This window comes from Muscardinus avellanarius (assembly GCF_963383645.1).
Source record: "Muscardinus avellanarius genome assembly, chromosome: 3".
Classification (NCBI taxonomy): Eukaryota; Metazoa; Chordata; class Mammalia; order Rodentia; family Gliridae; genus Muscardinus; species Muscardinus avellanarius.
Genome location: NC_137788.1, coordinates 18,921,966 through 18,941,475, shown reverse-complemented (window position 1 = coordinate 18,941,475; position 19,510 = coordinate 18,921,966). Strand labels below are relative to the sequence as shown.

The 19,510-nt window shown below is 39.1% G+C and overlaps 2 protein-coding genes across 7 annotated transcripts; one reads left to right on the top strand and one right to left on the bottom strand.

Annotated features, from left to right (window-relative positions):
* Window positions 1-657: 657 nt before the first annotated feature.
* On the top strand, window positions 658-13,186 carry SRSF10 (serine and arginine rich splicing factor 10; the record flags this gene model as incomplete). Of its 6 annotated transcripts, XM_080692879.1 has the most annotated exons (7): window positions 658-722; window positions 2,474-2,578; window positions 5,540-5,646; window positions 8,874-9,036; window positions 9,361-9,414; window positions 9,549-9,650; window positions 13,126-13,186. In XM_080692879.1, 7 exons carry the CDS (start codon window positions 658-660, stop codon window positions 13,184-13,186), a joined length of 657 nt encoding a protein of 218 aa, XP_080549005.1. The 6 variants fall into 6 exon arrangements, with proteins under 6 accessions (XP_080549005.1, XP_080549007.1, XP_080549006.1 ...); XM_080692881.1 differs by lacking the exon at window positions 9,549-9,650 and having other exon boundaries at window positions 9,364-9,414; XM_080692880.1 differs by lacking the exon at window positions 9,549-9,650.
* A 4,826-nt stretch (window positions 13,187-18,012) lies between these two features.
* Window positions 18,013-18,589, bottom strand: PNRC2 (proline rich nuclear receptor coactivator 2; the record flags this gene model as incomplete). The annotated part of the gene is made up of 1 exon (XM_080692145.1): window positions 18,013-18,589. The coding sequence occupies one exon, from the start codon at window positions 18,587-18,589 to the stop codon at window positions 18,170-18,172; it is 420 nt and encodes a 139-aa protein (XP_080548271.1). The 3' UTR covers window positions 18,013-18,169.
* Between the last annotated feature and the right edge of the window lie 921 nt (window positions 18,590-19,510).

Below are 19,510 nucleotides of genomic sequence, written 5' to 3'. Positions count from 1 at the left end.
AACAGGAGTCCCTCATGTCTGATAAGGCTCGAGTTCTTCAGAGTGAAAAAACTGTATTTAGGATTTGCCTTTTCTCATGCTTATCATCTCCTCAAATGTGGGATGGAGTTTCCCAGAGACTGTATAAAGTCTGATGAAGGATAGTGGAATTTATTGGTGTATTATGTTTTGAAATCTTCATTTTAAAACTCCAACTCACTAAATATTAATAGATACAAACCACATGTAAAAGAAGGGATGGCTAGGTCTGGCGTAGTGGGCTAGGATATTCTGCTTCCTGCGTGGGGGGAAGGGGAAGCTCTGCAAGTCAGAAAAGGGCGGGAAAACGAAGCCCTAAAGAAAGAAAGAGAGAGGGCTGGGGCGCGGGGAGGAAGAGGCCGCGCCAGAAGCCAATGAATGAGAGCGAGGCTGCGGCGCGCGCGCGGGCCCTCGGCGTGCGCATGCGCGGCCCCGTGCTCTCGCGGGAAGGGACCGTTGCCGGGCCCCGCGTCGCGCCGAGGCGGTGGGGGGGGGGTGGCGGCGGGAGCGAAATCTCGCGAGAAGAGGCGGTTGCCGTAGCGGAGCCCTCTGGCTGTGTGCGGGTCTAGAGGAGCCGCCGCCGGAGCCGCGGACGGTTTGCTGAGCCCGTTAGTGCGCCCGGCCCGACTCGCCGCCGCCATGTCCCGCTACCTGCGTCCCCCCAACACGTCTTTGTTCGTCCGCAACGTGGCCGACGATACCAGGTGGGTCCAGGGCGGGCCGGCGCGGGGAGGCCGCGGGAGCGCGGGGACGGAGCGGCGCGCCGGGCCGAGGAGGAGGGCGGGAGAAGATGGCGGGGCCGCGGCGCCCCCAGGCCGCGCCGAGCGAGGCGGCGCCCCAGGCCGGCGGGGCGGCGGGAGCGCGGCCGCGTGGCGCCGGGCCTCCCCGGGCGGGCCTCCCCGCGGCCTCCGCCCAGCCCCAGCCCGCGTCGCGGGGTGCACGCCCCCTCGCCGGGCTCGCCTCCGACTTTGAGTTAGGAGGAAAGGAAGATGGCAGTGAAATAACGGGGCCGCGGGAGAGGAATGCAAAGCATCTGCTGCTCCCCTCCCCCCGTGCTCTTTTCTTCTAGCCTCGCTCCCTTTAGCTCCCTTTTGCACCTCTTTTCTTTTCTTTTTTGCGGTACTGGGGATGTAACTCAAGCTTCCTACCTCCGAGCTACACCCCCAGCCCTGTTTTTGTTCTTTATTTCGAAAACAGGGTCTCACGGAGTTGCAGAGGGCCTCGCTAAGTAGCCGAGACCGCCCGCGATCCTCCCGTCTCAGCCTCCCGAATGCTGGGATTACAAGCGTGCGCCACCACGCCTGCCTCCTTTTTTTTTTTTTTTTTTTTTGCCGTTATAGCGTTATATTTATATTCAATCTGTAGGTGACAGTCGGGCAGAAGAGGAATGTTGAGATTTGAGAAGTCAGGTTTTTCCCGTTAAGCGGAGTGGTTCTCCCCATTTCCCGGAAACTGTACTTGGGGTTTAAGAAGGGGTGCGGGGGAGGGAGGTTGAGAACATCTCGCCCCTTGGGACTTCGGTAGCTAAATCGGATTAATCGAGACCGTACTCCAAATAGCCTTTGTTTTCAGCGATTCTCTTTAATTGCTTCGAAGTGCCCTCGGCATTTTTGGGAAGAGATCTGCTCTAACAGTGATGCTTCATATTCAACAAAAATGCAAACCGAAAATGTTTTTTTGTTGTTTTTTTTATTTTATTAGGTGCTTCTTTTGCCTTAACGTTAAGTAGGAAGAGGAATAGTAAATCTTTTAGGGTCTAGAAAAAAATCTCCCCCTTTATCATTTAGACTCATAGTTTAAAGGGTTGGGGTATAGTTGTGGATTTGATCTTTGGGAGACTTTACCCCTGTCCCTGTAGTTTTATGGCAAATACCAGTTTTGATACTGTTTGTAAAAGAAAAAGTCTTACTGCTACTCTGCCTTTTGTGAAAATGAAGGCTGTAGATTTTAAACTTGTGATTGCTTCCTTGCATGTCTGTTTGCTGTTGTAATAGTAATCTGCTTACAAACTGCGTTTTAGTCTTCCAAATTCCTGGATCTTGACTTTATCATAAAGAGGACTTTACACCTTTGTATAATTTTTTGGTAGTGGGGATTAAACCCAGGAGCTTCTGGGCTACACCCCCAGGCCCTCCTTGTTTTGTTTTGTTTTGTTTTGAAACCTCGCTGAGATTGAGGCTGGCCTCAGACCTGTGATCCTCCTGTTTTAGCCTCAGCCTCCCAAGTACCGGGATTACAGACATGCACCACCATGCCTAGCTTTGTATGTTATTAAATTTGGTTCCCAATGTTGATGGAGGTTTAGAGACTTGGGTGCAGGTCAGATCACTGATACAGCTGAGACCAATGGGTCACACTGTTATTAGTCCCTTTCATTGGTTAATGACTGCTCGTTTGAAAAACTTGTAAGGGTGTGAACATAAAAGAATTTGAGACCTTTTTTATAATGTTCTAGGTCTGAAGATTTACGACGTGAATTTGGTCGTTATGGTCCTATAGTTGATGTGTATGTTCCCCTTGACTTCTACACTCGCCGTCCAAGAGGATTTGCTTACGTTCAATATCCTTTCTTCAGATGCTGATTAGTGAGGGGTGTTGGAAGTTTGAAATTCAAGTTTATGTAAGTGGTAACATCTAAAAAGTAGTTTGCTTTTGTCCTCTAATAAATGTCTATGTCTTCAAATTTTTGAAAATTAATTGACTCACATTGCTCTCTGTTTCTTAAAGTTAATCCAAAAATAGTTAAATATTACTTTCCCATTGATTATAATATGTGATTTAAATTTGAATACATTGTGGTTGCTACCACCTTTGATTTAAGTCAAATTAAAAGTTAATATGCTCTTGTGCTTAGCAATTAAAGTTTAGTATTCTTGTTTGTTAATTTGAATCACTTGATCAAAAACAAATTGTATAACAATGAGGTAAGCTTCTTTAATATTGTCCCCTAATTTGCTGTCCTCTGTTGTTACCTCAGAATGTAAAGCTGTACAGTTATGGCGACCCCAAAGAGAAAGCATGAAAGAACCTTTAGAGTAGAGTTCAACACTTAAGGCAAGTAGACAAGCCAAAGACCTCTTAAGGATCAGGCTTGAAGAGAAGGGAGAGTTTGGGAAAAGAAAAAATAAAGAAAAGCTGGAAGAAGGACAAGCCTAATGGGAGACAAAGCCTCGCTTTATCTACAAAGGGGGAAAAGGTTGTTTTTCAAAGTTAAAGATAAAGCCATCTGTCATATTTGGCCAAGCATCTCATGACAAGTCCTTCTGACAAGCACTTAAAGAGTTAAAGGTCAAGATGAAGTTGAATGATGGCCAAGATTAAAGGAATCATACCTGATGTATCCTACAGAATAACTATTTTCCTTTTTTTTATGTTTTGTAAGCAGTTAATTTTCAAAATAATTTTGGTTTGGTCTAGTGACAAAACCTGTAATTTATGTGGGCCTTTGATGTTGTGATTATGGTCTTGTATAAATGCACTTTCTCTTAGCTTATCAAGTTAAAAGTATCACAGGATGTTACGTTGTTAAGCTTAAATTCAGCATATTTTGGTTTTGGACCAGGTGGTCAGGTCTCTTTGGAGTAGCATGAGGTTCTGGGGTCAAGCCACAGAGCCCTACTTAAAAGGGAGAGGAGTGCATGCACTGGGGACAACTTAGAAACAGCTTTGGTGGTCTCGTGTCAGATATACTAGAAATGCTATAGAGAGAGAGATCGGTTTTTAAATGGCTGCTGGGAACACAAGCCTCTAATTTTGGAGCTTAGTTCTACAAAACCTGTTGGCCCTGTACCGCTTTAGCACATATATGATGGCCCTGAATGGGTTGCAGAAGGCTTTCTTCCTGGTATGGGTTCCTGATCAGGATGTGTGGGAAATCTATCCTTGACCCAGAGTTTCAGGTGACCTTATTTCCTCCCTCCCTTCAGTGAGATCATCTCCCTGCAAAAACAAACGTTCAGGCTGTGTACTTGAGGTTAGAAAGAATTCTTACACTGCTTAAATTGAGTCTCTAGCAGCTTTCACGTAGTGGAGTCCTAGTGTGAATTACAGGAAAGGACAAAACTACTCCTGCAGAAACAATGATCAGACAGTTGTGGGAATTAGTTGCAAAACTCTGTTAGGGAAAAGATAGTAGCTGTATATCTGGCATGGTAAATAAAGGTAGTTAGGCATTCTGGCCTACAATGTTGATCTGATTCTATCTGGTTTGGGATGGCCAGGAACCCGGGTTCCGCAGTAGATTGACTTATGAGTATGATACTTGAGCCAGAAGGGGTGGTTACATAAAAGGAACCCAAAGGAGAGTGATAATTTTTATATATGTTCAGTAATTTTTATTATGTATGGTTTTAAAACAATTGAAAAGAAATAACAGGTTTATCAATTTTGATTTTTGGAAAGACCCTAAAGTACAAATTTCTCCATGACTGGCATCAGAGTGATACTTGGCTGCCCTTTCTGTCGTTCTCTCTTCTCTGACTGTTCCCAGTGGGCCTTCTCTTCCTATCCTTGGCTTAACAGGTAAAGTGTAGAATCTTGCCATCCAGCTCACAATTTTTATAGTTATTGATGTAAGATCTTTTTTAAATTATTACATTCTCTCAGGGTAACAAAATAGTATACTTATTAAGTGACTTTACTCCTTTTAATTAATTTAAAACTCAGCTGTTTTAAGAAAGGGAGAGATATTCTGTCCTTTCACTTAACATACAAATACTGGCCTCAGGAAGGGAGCTAAAAACCTGCTACCATCCTTAATTCTTTTCAGAACAAAAAGTAAGATGTCTAGTGAGGCTGAAGCCCAAACCAGTTAGTCTCTGGAATTATAGAACAGTAATAATCTTGAAAGAAATGTGTCACTTTGAGGATGTTTTCTAAATCGGCTCTCCAAATACTGCACTCTTGTTATATTTTAGAAATGGATGAGCTAGAAAGGCAATTTTTTATGATAGAATGAGAATCCATATTAAAGCTTAGCTCCCTTTCTAAACCTTTTACTTGGAACACTCCCTTGTATATATACTTGACTTCCATCGTAGTGTGCTGCATTTAGATGATTTAACAGCAACTGTAAACCCAGGGGTTGTTCTCAGAGAATTGTTGCTAACACAAGTTGGCATGAAGGTAACTTAGCTTCTCATTTCAAAAAAAATGTCAGCAGTTCCTTCTTAAGGCTGGTAAATATTGACATTCTCAAGTTGGAAACAAGTTTCCAAACTCACTTTGCAGGAAGCTTTATAAAGTTAATTTTTAAAGCTCTGGAAAATTTTTATGGGGTAACTTGATTCAGCTATAACATCTAATTACAACATGTATCTACATGTTTTTTTTTCTAAAACATATACCATAGAAAATCAGAAGTGTTTTTATGCTCTGAAGTGTTAATGGCTGAATCAAAGAGTAAGGGTCTAATTGACTTTCTAGAACAATTTTAGGAGGTTGAGAGTTGTTCTAGACTTATTGGCTGGACTTTGATTCATTATCAAAGTTTGCAAAATTTCCCAAGCCCCTTAACATTTAGCACATTTGAGGATGTTCGTGATGCTGAAGATGCTTTACATAATTTGGACAGAAAATGGATTTGTGGACGTCAAATCGAAATACAGTTTGCACAGGGAGATCGGAAGAGTAAGTACCCTTTATGCCTTACATAAGTATAATGTCTTTTTTCCCCTTTTTTGGATCTGGGGATGGAACCCAGGGTATTCAACTGCCAAGCTACAACCCCCTGCCCTATTTTTTATTCTCTTTTTTTGCAGGTCTGGGATAGAACCCAGGGGCATTCGACCTCCGAGCTATAGCCCCTGCCATATTTTTTATTCTTTATTTTGAAACCAGGTCTCACTGAATTGCAGAGGGCCTCACTAAGTACCTGAGGCTGTCCTCAAACCTTGATCCTCCAGTCTCCGCCTCCCAAATGCTGGGTTACAAGTGTGTGCCACCATGCCCACCCGGCTAATTTGAAACCGGGTTTCACTAAGTTGCGGAGGGCCTTACTAAGTAGCACTGAGGCTGTCTGCAAATTGGGATCCTCTGGTCTCAGCCTCCCGAATGCTGGGATTACAAGCGTGGGCCAACATGTCCAGCTCTATAACATCGTTTTTAGACAGTGCTTTGGGATTTGTGTAAAATTTGTATTATCTGTTTAAAAAACATAAAAGATTATTTAGAAATAAAGCAGTATCTTACTGTTTGTAGTGATGCATACTCGTAATGCCAGTATTTGGAAGCTGAGGTGGGCAGTGTGCAGGTTCATGGCCAGCCTCAGGTACTTAATGAGGCCCTCCTGTAACTTAGACCCTGTTTTAAAAAAAATACAGAATAGTTGGGTGTGGTGGCACATGCGTAGAATGTGGACATCAGAATGCCTGAAATACATTGGAACTCTTTAGAAAGTTGATTGAAACTAACAGCTGTGGCATATTTAATATACCAGGGATAGAATTGAAAGGGATAAGAATTCGTGAAGTTTGGGTTATCTTTAGTTTTGTTGTATGCGTGTGTGTGTGTGTGTGTGTGTGTGTGTGTGTGTGTGTGTGGCAGAACTAGGGGTGAACCCAGGGGTACGTTCTAACTCCGAGCTACACCCCAGCCCTATTTTTTCTATATTTGGAAATAGGGTCTCACTAAGTTGCAGAGATCCTCACTAAGTAGCTGAGGCTGGCTGTGTACCTGCATCCTTTTGTCTCAGCCTCCCAAGTACTGGGATTACAAGTGTGCCACCATGCCCAGCTCATTTGTTTTTCTCATAAAGATCTTCAAGGTATATTTGGATAATTATGTAGATACATGGTGGTAGGAACAAACTAATCAAATTAGCTTGGGTAAAGCCAGGCATGGTGGCATATGCTTGTAGTCCCAGCATTTGGGAGACTGAGGCAGGAGAATCACATTCACCACAGCCTCAGCTACTACTTTGGTGAGGCCCTTTGCACCTCAGTGAGACACTGTTTCTAGTTCTGAAACTGAGTAACAGGTTCCTAGGTACTTTTATGTTTTTATATGTACATACACATACCTGTACCTGAACATTAAATATCTGCTTTACAGAATTGGATAGGAGGAGTTGAGGACTAATGGTGTATATAAAGTTTTTTTAACATAAGTCTGATACAAATACTTTTTTTTTTCCTTCAGTACTGGGGATGGAACCCAGGGCATTCTACCTCAGAACTATACCCCTAGGCCCCCCCCCTTTTTTTTTTTTTTTTGGCAGGTCTGGGGATGGAGGGGCATTCTACCTCTGAGCTACACCCCCTGACCTATTTTTTATTCTTTATTCTGAAACCGGATCTCACTGAGTTGCAGAGGACCTCACTAAGTAGCTGAGGCTGTCTGCAAACTGTGATCCTCCAGGTCTCAACCTCCCAAATGCTGAGATTACAAGCGTGCGCCACCACGCCCGGCTCTATTTATTTTGAAACAGGGTCTCACTGAGTTGCAAAAGGCCTCACTAAGTAGCTGAGGCTTGCCATGAATTGGGATCCTCCTGTTTCAGGCTCCCAAATGCTGGGATTACAAGTGTGCGCTACCACACCTGGCTTGATACAAATACTTGAAAGTTACTTTCCTAAGATTGGGTTGGTTCATAATTTTGACCCATCCCAAGAAAGAAATGAAGACTAAATCACATTCTATCTAGGTCTGCATCTCACCAAAACTAGAGGCATATCTAAAACAAACTCCATGCCGGATGTGGTGGTGCATGCTTGGTTTTTTTTTTTGTTTGTTCTGTTTTGTTTTGTTTTGGTTTTTTGGTGGTACTGGGGTTCCTGGAAGCCCTTCTACCTCTGGGCTACACTCCCAGGCCTATTTTTTATACTTTTTTATTTGGAAACAGGGTCTCCTAAGCCAGCGCGCGCGGCTGGCTTCGAACCTGCGCTATCCTCCTGTCTCCGCCTCTCAAGCGTGGAGATTACAAGCGTGCGACACCTGCTTGTAATCCCAGCATTTGGGAGGCTGAGAACGAAGGTTTGTGGTTCATGGACAGCCTACGCTACTTAGTGAGGTCCTTCACAACTTAGACCGTATTTCAAACATAAAGAATAAATAGGGCAGAGGGTGTAGCTCGGAGGTCAAATGCCCCTGGGTTCCATCCCTAAACTTGCAAGAAAAATATATTAAAACAAAAAAAAACTACAAAACAGATCATTTAATTTTCTTTATATAAAAAGAAGAGAATAAGCCGGGCGTGATGGTGCACACTTGTAATCCTAGCATTTGGGAGGCCGAGACAGTAGTAGGATCTTTGTTGACGGCCAGCCTCAGCTACTTAGGCCTTTTACAACTTAGTGAGACCTTGTTTTTTGTTTTTTTTTTGTTTTTTGTTGTTGTTTGTTTGTTTTTATTCTTTATTTTGAAACGGAGTCTCATTGAGTTGCAGAGGGCCTCACTAAGTAGCTGAGGTTAACCATGATCCTTCGAGACCTTGTTTTAAAATAAAGAATAAAAAATAGGGGTGGGGCGTAGCTCAGAGGTAGACTGCCCCCGGGTTCCATCCCCTGTACTGCAAAAAAATGAAGTCAGTATTTATACCCTGAAATTGTATGAAATGCATTCTCTCTCCCTCCCTCTCTCCCTCGCCCTCTCTCTCTCTTTCTCTCTTTCTTTTGCATACTGGGGATGAAACCCCAGGGGCATTCTACCTCCATGCTACACTCCCAGCCCTCTTAGTTAGTCTTTAATTTGAAACAGGGCCTCACTGAGTTGCAAAGGGCCTCACTAGGCTGAGCCTGGCCATGATCCATGATCCTCTGGTCTCAGCCTCCCAAATGCTGGAATTAAAAGTGTGCACTACCATGCCCAGCAAATACTTTTAGAAGTTTCTGAATATTTATGTTCTGTGTATTTCTTAGCACCAAATCAAATGAAAGCCAAGGAAGGGAGGAATGTCTACAGTTCTTCACGCTATGATGATTATGACAGATATAGACGGTCCAGAAGCCGAAGTTATGAAAGGAGGAGATCAAGAAGTCGGTCTTTCGATTACAACTATAGAAGATCTTATAGCCCTAGAAAGTAAGTGTGATGTACACTGATCAGTTTTTGTAATATATTTGGTCAGGAGTGATGACATATACCTATAGTCACCCCTACCTGGGAGGCTGAGACTGGGGTGTCACTTTAGTCCAAGAGTTCAAGGCCAGCCTGGGCAACAAAAATGAGACCCTCATCTCAAAAAATAATGTTTGTTAGTGCTTATTTTTCCTAACTTTTTTTGATACTTTAGTTATATATTTTGAATGCTTTGTTGGTAATCAAATATTTTAGTGTTTCATTTAAAAATTTTAAGACTATATATAGACATTTGTCACTGTCTACTTTTTCTGATATGCTTTTTAGCAGTAGACCGACTGGAAGACCACGACGTAGCAGAAGCCATTCCGACAATGATAGGTAAATAACTTTGCTTTGAAAAAAGACTCATACGTTTTTCAATTTCAGAGTGAACTTTTACTCTAAAAATAACAAATTTTATTAATATAGAATCTAATTTTTACTCTAATTGTATCTCTCCTCTGTTTTGAAAGATTCAAACACCGAAATCGATCTTTTTCAAGATCTAAATCCAATTCAAGATCACGGTCCAAGTCCCAGCCCAAGAAAGAAATGAAGGCTAAATCACGTTCTAGGTCTGCATCTCACACCAAAACTAGAGGCACCTCTAAAACAGATTCCAAAACACATTATAAGTCTGGCTCAAGATATGAAAAGGAATCAAGGAAAAAAGAACCACCTAGATCCAAATCTCAGTCAAGATCACAGTCTAGGTCTAGGTCAAAATCTAGGTCAAGGTCTTGGACTAGTCCTAAGTCCAGTGGCCACTGACAGTACAAACCATGATCATTTTTAGGCATGTATCATTCATTTACTCATAGTTTGGTATACTTAAATTATCAGGAATACAATGTTGCAATGATGCATAAAAAACACTTGTTAGTTTTCCCTGTACCAGGCAATGGTTATAATTAAAATGATATGCTGTTGAGAAGCCACTCTTAAGAGTCCAGTTTGTTTAATGTTATGGGCAGCTACCAATTTGTGGTGTCTCTGTATATTTTTGTAAAGATTCTCATTTTTTATGCTTGAAGTATTGGTGAAAAGATGTTGGTTGACCATAATTTGCAACATTGTCTTATTAAAAATAAACTTTCATATCCATATTTGGTAGAATTGTTAACCTAGAAATGTAGCTTGCTAATAAGATAGAATGATACAAACGTGAGTTATAGTCACAGTACAACACTGACTGCTCAGACACATTTAGGTTCAGGGTGGACCTTTATGTCTAGGCCCGTGATAATAGCTTATTTATGATGCAGTGTGGAATAGTTCTTTTGTTAACCCCACTGTCTTGGGGAATGATGCCAACTGGTTAGGTAGCATTTTCAGGGAGATTAAGTTTTTGACTGAAACCTGGAGCCTTCCCTTTTTGTGTGTGTGTTTGGTGGATTTTTTTTTTTCCTGATTTCTATGAAGATTGGGAACATAACAATATCAGAAAAGCTATCTTTAAAATTTATGCAGGTCAATGATGGCAATTTTTGAGGGGAAAAGAATGTTCTTAATGTAGTTATTCTGAAATTTAAGAAGCATTGTTGACCGTTGTTGCTTAGTTCTTACTGCTGTTAGGAGCAAGTAAATTGTTTCAAAGTAGGCTTTGTGTGTGTGCATAGTGTAAAGGAACTGAATTTTGATGCTTACAGCACTGGGCATGTGCATTTGTATCAAAATTTGCCTACCTCTTTATGAGGGAGGCTTGCTCTTCACACCTCAGTTTATTTAATGTGAGGCAAGTTGAAAGAACACTCCCACTCTAGGTGACTGGTGCCATGAAATTTAAAATAATTTTGGAAAAAGAATTAGTTTCAAAAAAAAAAAAAGTCTCATCTCTTGAGTTTTTGATTACCAATGTCATACCTGACTAAAAATGAGGAAGTAATACCCTTAACTATTTATAATTTCTAGTGTTTCTCTGAAAGATCGTTTGGAGCAATAGAGAATAACTTGAAATGTCCAATCTCATTTCAGAGTAGTAAAAAGCTAGCATCTTTTTAAAAATCTCAGATTGCTTGCTTACATATGCAAGTGAGGAATATTGTGGAGAAACGATTCCTTTAAGAGGATTACATTTTTTCAATTTTGGAATTAGAAATCTAGGCCTAGCCTGTAAAGAACAAAAAGATGGTTTTAAAATATTGTTTGTGGAATGTGTTTAAAGGATTGATTCTAGAACCTTTGTATATTTGATAGTATTTCTAACTTTCATTTCTTTACTGTTTGCAGTTAATGTTCATGTTCTGCTATGCAATCATTTATATGCACGTTTCTTTAATTTTTTAGATTTTCCTGGATGTATAGTTTAAACAACAAAAAGTATTTAAAACTGTAGCAGTAGTTTGCAGTTCTAGCAAAGAGGAAAGTTGTGGGGTTAAACTTTGTATTTTCTTTCTTATAGAAGCTTCTAAAAAGGTATTTTTATATGTTCTTTTTAACAAATATTGTGTACAACCTTTAAACATCAATGTTTGGATCAAAACAAGACCCAGCTTATTTTCTGCTTGCTGTAAATTAAGCAAACATGCTATAATAAAAACAAAATGAAGGAAATAATGATTAACTGGAATTATTATAGTATTGAATATGATTCTAAAATAACAATGGAAACAATCCTTTCTAGATTTAAGAATATTTTTAATCAGTGTTGGCACTAGGCACAACTAACATACTCTGGAAATGATAGAACTTGCCAGAAATCTACATCTATTACATAGTTCCTAAGAATTCCTTTGTAATGTCAGAGTTATTCGTGATTGCTCATTAAGCCTCTTAGGTTAAATGACTTGAGGTTATTGGATAGTGCTAAGATAAATATTAAAATGAAATTCAGGCCTGCTAGTTATAAATTCATACTTTCATTATTGGATGAATCTAATTCTGTCTTCTTTTCTTTCTAAACAAGATACATTGGGCCTTATGTTTATGACATAATTTCAAATTCTTTTCCATTGAATGTTGGTGGAACCTTTATTAAGCAGTAGCCACTGTGAGGGAGTAGTTGGGGTCTTTTGTAGATTGAGTCCTAGTACTCTGATAATAGTAACAGGTAACTTAAATATTTTATGATGTGCCAGACACTGTTCAAGAGCTGAGTTGACAACATTCACTCTTCATAAAACCCTTTGAGAAAGATGCTTTTGTTTTTCCCATATCGCAGATAAGGAAACTGAGGCACAATGAAAAGGCTATAAAATGATGAGTCAGAATTTGAGCCAACATCTGGCCCTGAGTGGTGGTTTTTGTTTTGGGTTTTGGGGGCTTTTTGGCGGTGTGTATGTGTGTGTTTGTGGTACTGGGGATTCGGAGCTACATCCCCAGCCCTATTTTATTTTTATTTACAAGATCTTGCTAGGTTGCTGAAAGTCTCACTACTTACTGAGGCTGTCCTCAAATCTGCAATTATTCTGTCTCAGCCTTCCAAGTACTGGGATTACAGGTGTGCATCACCACCCTACCTTTTTGGGGTTTTTTTGTTTTTAACAGGCCACTAAAACTAGCCTGATGTTTTATTTTTGTAATTTTAGAATTTTTCTTAAGAAGCTTGCGTGTGTTGTTTCTAAAGTAGCTAACAGCTTCACAAGGATTAAAATTGAACTCATGGTAGTTAGGATCCTACTGATAGGTGTAAGGTTCATTACACAATCACTGTTTTGAGCTACTTTAGGATTACATCATTGAGTTCTGCAATTATCAAATACCTACTGTGTGTCTGGCACTGGGCTCAATATTGAGTAGTCATGTAAATGCTTGAGTGAGGGTTGATACTTCACCTCTCTTTTTACTTAAGATCTCTCTCTGCGGTTTTGTTTTGTTTTTTTAAGCCAAGTAAGAAGAAAAGAGAGATAATGCTTCAGTGAGAGAGGAAAGGTGCCACATAGTATATGAGCTGTTAAGTTACAACCTAGGGGAAAGACCTGGGAACTACTGTACTATTCTCTTGAAAATTTGGCCCAGTAAGCTGCTACATCCAGTTCAACTAACAAATCCTGTATACCACAGAGAAGAATAAAGAAAACCAAACTGACAAACATCCTTCTTTTATTTAAGACCAAACTGCAGCTGGAATACCCAGTACAGTTCTGCTTACTACACTTCAAGAAAGATCTGAAAGCGGAAAAAGAACCAAAGAAGGGCAGTTCAAGCGACCAAAGGGTGGGTGGAAGGTGCTGCAGTATGAATACTGTACGAATATTTTGACTCTGGTCTGAAAAGATAAAAGAATTATCGAAAACTACATGGAATAATTGAAGTCCCTTCAAGTTTGAAAGTAAGCATTTTAGGACAAATAAAAGGAAATTCAACTTTGTACTTGTGGAAACGAATCCCTAAATATGAACAGATTTATATTGATTCATGGGTAACAGGTCCATAATAAATTATTGGAAACTAGGATGTCTAAATATCAAGGAAGACAGCCATAGTCTCTTACCAGTGCCTCTATTGGTCTGTCTCAAATTGAATTGGGTGGGAAAAGGTATGGTCCAATATAAACTTTTTCTTGGTTATCTCTTAAAAGTCAGTTCCATTTACACCATTATTGGCACATCTTGGCCTTTGTTTATTCTGGTGCCAGTGTTTTCTGCTTGTTTGCTTTGTTGCCATCGGAGTTTATTTACTTGTGTACCACATGTAGTTTACATCTTTAACCACTCTCTTTTCCACATAAACTTCAGTTATATTTGACATCCAGCTGAGAGGGCCCATCTCTTCTTACCTCTTTTTTAGTCAGTATATTCAACAAATATTTATTGAGCCCTTACCATGGGCAAAACATTGTGCTGGATAATTGGGGAGAAGGAATAAATAATTCCTTTATTCAGTAAATGTTTACTGAGCACAATCTAGTGAATCATTACCACATGGCCTCATTGTTTTGAGGTATAAATATTTTACACCATATCCTAATGTAATTATAAAATCCAGTATCCTATCAAAGATAAGTAATTTTATGGTTACCTGCCATTTAAAAGCATCCGATGTTTCTGTTTGCATCCCACTGATAAAAATAATGGAAAGATGTTTTAATCTGTAGTAAACTGATTTATTGTGCAGTGACTGTAATGTCCTAAAGTCATAATAAATTGTTAACTCTGCCTCAGACACATAATTAGGAAATAATAACTTTGCATTAGCTATAAAGGAAACCCTGGGTGCTATAATTAGATTATTTGGGGGCAGACAGAAGTTATCCCAATTGATTTAGTATGTTCTGTAATTGAGGAAATGATCAGCAAGTTATACTTTTTAGTCACTTACGTGTGCATTTTATAGGGGTTATGTTCTGTGTATAGTTAATAACTTTTTTTAAAAGTGTCACTGTTTTGAATTCCTTAGTTCCTCATTAGGATATGAAATTTGTTTATCATACATTGATTCCATCACATTTAATTTGTCATTTTTAACACATACTTAAAGTTTGTGTAAAGCTATTCATCTAAAATCTGAAAATCCAATTTAAGCCTATATAACAATTCTGAAGATATAGTAGAATATGGATAACTGAAGGGAGGTATAAAATTGGAAGTATTATCCCTACTAAAATTTTTTGACTGTTTTCAATGAAATAATAAAATTGACATAATGGAAACTAGAGTTTGCTCAGAGCAAAGATTATAGATTTAATTGCAAATTTTATTTTATACCTTTACATAGTTTTATCCTTAGCATTGAATTGGTGGTTCTTACGGGTAGAAGATTTCATGTATTCTGTGTGGTTCATAGGTTTTCTGTCCTACCTCCCTTCTCCATTTCCTTTTTAAATTAAAACGTTCCAAGAAATAAAATTAAGGTTGCATGTTTGGTTGCGATTTTTTAAAAAAAAATTGGTGACTACATATATTAGGTTTTTGCTTTACTAGTCTGGGGTTTTTTTTGCTAGAAAATATTGTGTTCATTTATTACTACAATATCAGTACTTCGGTAGTTCTCTACATTTTAAATGTGGTAAATCGGAAAAGGCCCATGCAGTTTGGGCAGCTATTGAATTATAATGAATTGTTACAATGTGTCCCTGTGGTTATTTTCCATATATATATTGAAAGCTGTCATATTAAGCACTTACTGTGCCAAACCATATGCTTTTCAGATATTATTTAATCCAGAAATCCTGGGAAATGGGTAATGTTCCCACTTTACAGATGAGAGTTGTCATGTATGGAGTACCTGCCATGTGATACACATTTTTTTTTTATACCTATTTGTCACAACATTGTTGACAAATGGATAACTTTTCTGGATCTTGTGTCCCAAGAGACTCGTTGCAACCTGGCTTTCCATTGTATTCCATTTTGACCACGTTCCTGTTTAGAGTCCAGATATTAACTTTAAATGGGAAGGCTGTGACTTGAGCAATGATTGGGAATAATCTAAAGACATTTTAATGAGGACCATCGAGGCTTCTACAAGTCCCGGGAGTGTACGAATCTCATTTTCAATAGTGATGACTTAGTAGGTAAAGTAAGCAACTCTTCTTCAGCTGTTGACATCTGTAAGACATTGTGCTAGTCATGGAAAAGGCTCTTCCGGTCTTTTCCTCTGCCCCTCCTACAGTGTTACTACATTCATGATGTTTGTGTTTGTCAAGCCAATTCACCCGTGTGTTAAAGATGGAGATTTCTTTTTTGGAATAAAAAGTGAGGCATGTAAATTCATTTCATTGAACTAACAGTAGTTTGTAAAGAAGTAAAAGGCCTTTGTATTTAGTTTTTTTGCAGATCACATTTCTTTGAATGCTGAAGAGTGAAATAAACTGGTCTAGGAGCCACAAAAAAAATTCTTGTTTTTTTTTTTTTCCTTTAGATTTTGCTCTTTATAAGTTTTATGACCTCTGTGGTAGACATGTGAGCGGTTTTAGGGTTGTATTTAAAAAGTTTCTGCCTGTGAGAATGCAGATAAAATGGGAAATTTTTTGCTAAACTTTGAAGCGGTAGAGCCGGGCGTGGTTGTGTACACACTTGTAATCCCAGTACTTGGGAGGCTGAAAAGGGAGGGTCACAGGTTTACAGCCAGCCTCAGCTACTGAATGAGGCCCTCTGCAACTTAGTGTGACCCTGTTCTGAAATAAAGGAATAGGGCCTGGGGGTGTAGCTTAAGGTAAAATGACCCTGGTGTCCAATCCCCAGTACCACAAGACAAGCTTCAGGAATGGGTTTTAGATCTCGATTCATACATGTACACTACCATCAAACTGAATTGAGCACAAGAGGTTCTACACCAACTATTTTTTGGACTCTCAGAAATTGGGGGAGTTTGCATTGGCCCACTTTCTTAAGTATGCGATCCGGTAATCCATATCAGGTCATCCACTAACTCTTGGTTGAGAACCTTTCCTACTCCTTCCATTCTCAACACAAGTTTGCTTGAATCATGAAACTAGAAATCTAGTGTATTATTTTGGTTGTTCAACCTAGTAAAATTCCAATACAGTAAAGAATTTGGCAGTCCTTATCACCAGTGTTCACATAAACTACACTAAAACATAGGGTCCCCTTGGATAAGTCACACTTAAGGTCCTTGCCAGTTCTGAATAAACCTGTTTTACTCAATAAATATGAAACAAGCCACTAGGGAGAAAACATTTTATTTTTAAATTTCATGTTTCAAATTCATTTCCTGTACAAGTAGTACATAAGTTTTGTCTTTAGAATACATAGACTTGGGGAATATTAATCTGAATTTAGGGAAATAAAATTTGAGCTAATCTCTTGAAAACATCAAAAAAGTGCCAAATTAGAAAAGAGGGCAATTAACAAAGTTTTTTAAGTGGGCCATAAACTCCTGATTTACTATCAGGTTTGCTTATATTTGGCCTTTGTCCTTAGGTTGGTAAAACATGTATTGGGTGTTATGCAAGAGGTTATACCTTTTGCATAAGTGCCCCCTGGGGATTGCACTTATTCATGACCAAAAAAAAGAAAAAAAAAAATTACTGGCACCAAACACTTTCTATCATTGCTTTGGAGAAACTGATGAAAGCCAAAGCCAAAATGAATCTTTGGATTGAAAATATTAAAAGGTAAAGGAATCCTGTACTGCATTTTACATCTCTAAATATTAAATGTTCTAGCAGCTTAAACCATTTTAGTTCTAATACAAAACTGAGGATTTCCTCTGAAATATAGTTTACAACCAAATCAATTATGACACATACACTGGCACTTTAGCACGAGGGCAAACTTTAAAAACAATTTTGGACCTTTAAAATTAGGCCATAGTATAAAAAACAGTCTATGGTCTTACATTCAGCAAATTCATACTAAAATATTCTATTTTTTTTTCTTTAGGGTAAAGGCCAAGAAAACTTTACATATGCTACAAGTTTATTACATGTATTTACATGGCTCTTCTTCCCTAAGTACTTAAAAACTTTCACATTATAACTCCCCACTTTTTGTGGGGATGAGGCCAGGCCACTATTTGAATAGCTTGTGCAGTGCTGTGATACAAAAAATGTATTTGAAAGCTACTGAGTGATCTTCAATACTACTATAAAAAAATATTTTTATGCATCTGTTGGCAGATGCCTGTCCATTGTTTTAAAACAGGGCCATTGGGGTGTACTGCGCTTCATCCGAATAACCCCCAAGAACCCTTTACACATTAACCACCACACAATTTAGTAAATTCATTAAAAATTCACATTTTCTTTTGGCAGTGCATTAAGTTGTTGGCATATTACTAGTTTGGCTGTTTCTAGGATATTAAACATGTAAATGTCCACCTCGTTTTCAATCCTAGTCTCAGCTAGACATTCACAATCTTAATTCTCTACATCTACTCATTGATCCATGAATCTTACATTAGTATATTCCCCCAGTAAACAATAGAAAAAGCTGATTCATTTATCATTCCCCAAATCTAAACTTCGTTTCACATAAAAGTTACTGAGTTGAGAACACTATGAAGTATCAATTATTTAGTTATTTTTAAGTTGCACTGGTAACTACCATTACATCACAGTGTACAACACAATGAGATGAAGTCAGATTAATATTTACGTTAATTAGCAGTTGTACACAAGAGATTAATTCCACAGTGAATTTGTTTCAGACAAATTGACTATTTGTAAACATAGCTAATTTTAGGAGGTACTTTATACCTGTACTTTAAGTAATGTTTTAAGTTGAAATGTCATTATTTCCTTGTCTGAAGGATTAAAGGAAACAGGAACCCAGTGGCTTGGTGGTTTAGGAAGAACACTTGGTGATGGTGGCTCACTAAATTTGGCTCCAGCATAATTCTGATTAGTTTGAGACTTAAAAAGTAGGCTGGAACTTGATAAACTAGAGTTCCAATTTGGATTATTTGGAAAATTTTTGTTCTTCCCCCCATTTTGCATGGCCTGCCATGCAGCTGCTGAAGAGTTATAACCATGTCCTCTTTCTTTTTTCTTATGAACAATCTTCATCTGGGAATTCTGATCCTTGGTCTTCTGTCTGTTAAGCTGCTGTTGGTTTTTACTAGTATTTCTAGATTGAGGGGCTGGAATGTTAAACCTCTCTCCACCACCCATCTTCAACTTCTTGTCACCTGTTAAATAAATGGAAACATACTAGTAAAATTCCAGTAAGAAAAACTCAAGCATTTAAGAATCTTTAAGAATCTTAAAGCCCTGACTTCTAATTCCAGAAACTTGAACAAGATTAAAAAATCGGGTTATCCAGCTAATTTAACTTAAAACTAAAAGCAAGCTATTCGACTTCACTACATGCACAGCCTGTATTACCTTTCCTATGGAAAATTAGATTGCCCACAAATCTGAATACTAAAACATAGTTTAGGCCAGGCATGGTGGCTAATGCCTCTAATCCCAGTACTTGTGAGGCTAAGACAAGAGGATCACAGGCTCGAGACTAAACTTTCAGGAACCTAGTGGAGATCCTATTTCCAAGCAAAAAACAAATCCCAGTACTTGGTAGGCTAAGACAGGAGGATGGCAGGTTCGAGGACAGTCTCAACTACTTAAACCCTCTGCAACTTGGTAAGACCCGGTTTCAAACTAAATAAAAAATAGGGCTAGGGGTGTACCTCAGAGCTAGAACGTTCCTGGGTTAATCCCAGTACCACAAAAAAGAGAAAAAAAGACTTGGTACAGCTCAAGAGGTACCACATACGTATACACAAATGTACATAATAAAACAGGGTGAGGTGGTGTAGCTTGGAGGTAGAATGCCCCTGGGATAGGGTGAATACTTAGGCTCAGACAAGAAGACTTCAGGTTCAAAGCCAGCTTCAACTTAGCAAGACCCTGTTTCAAAATAAGAAAGTAGGGATGGGAGTGTAGTTCAGAAGTAGAATGCCCCCTGGTTTAAACCATCTCCAGTGCAAATACCTTTCAGTCTGCTTTTCAGATTGCAGGATCTCCACCACCTGTCTTCTTCCTTGCTGCCAAGCCCAGGATAATAGGTGTTGCTTTCTGACGGATCCTTTCCTT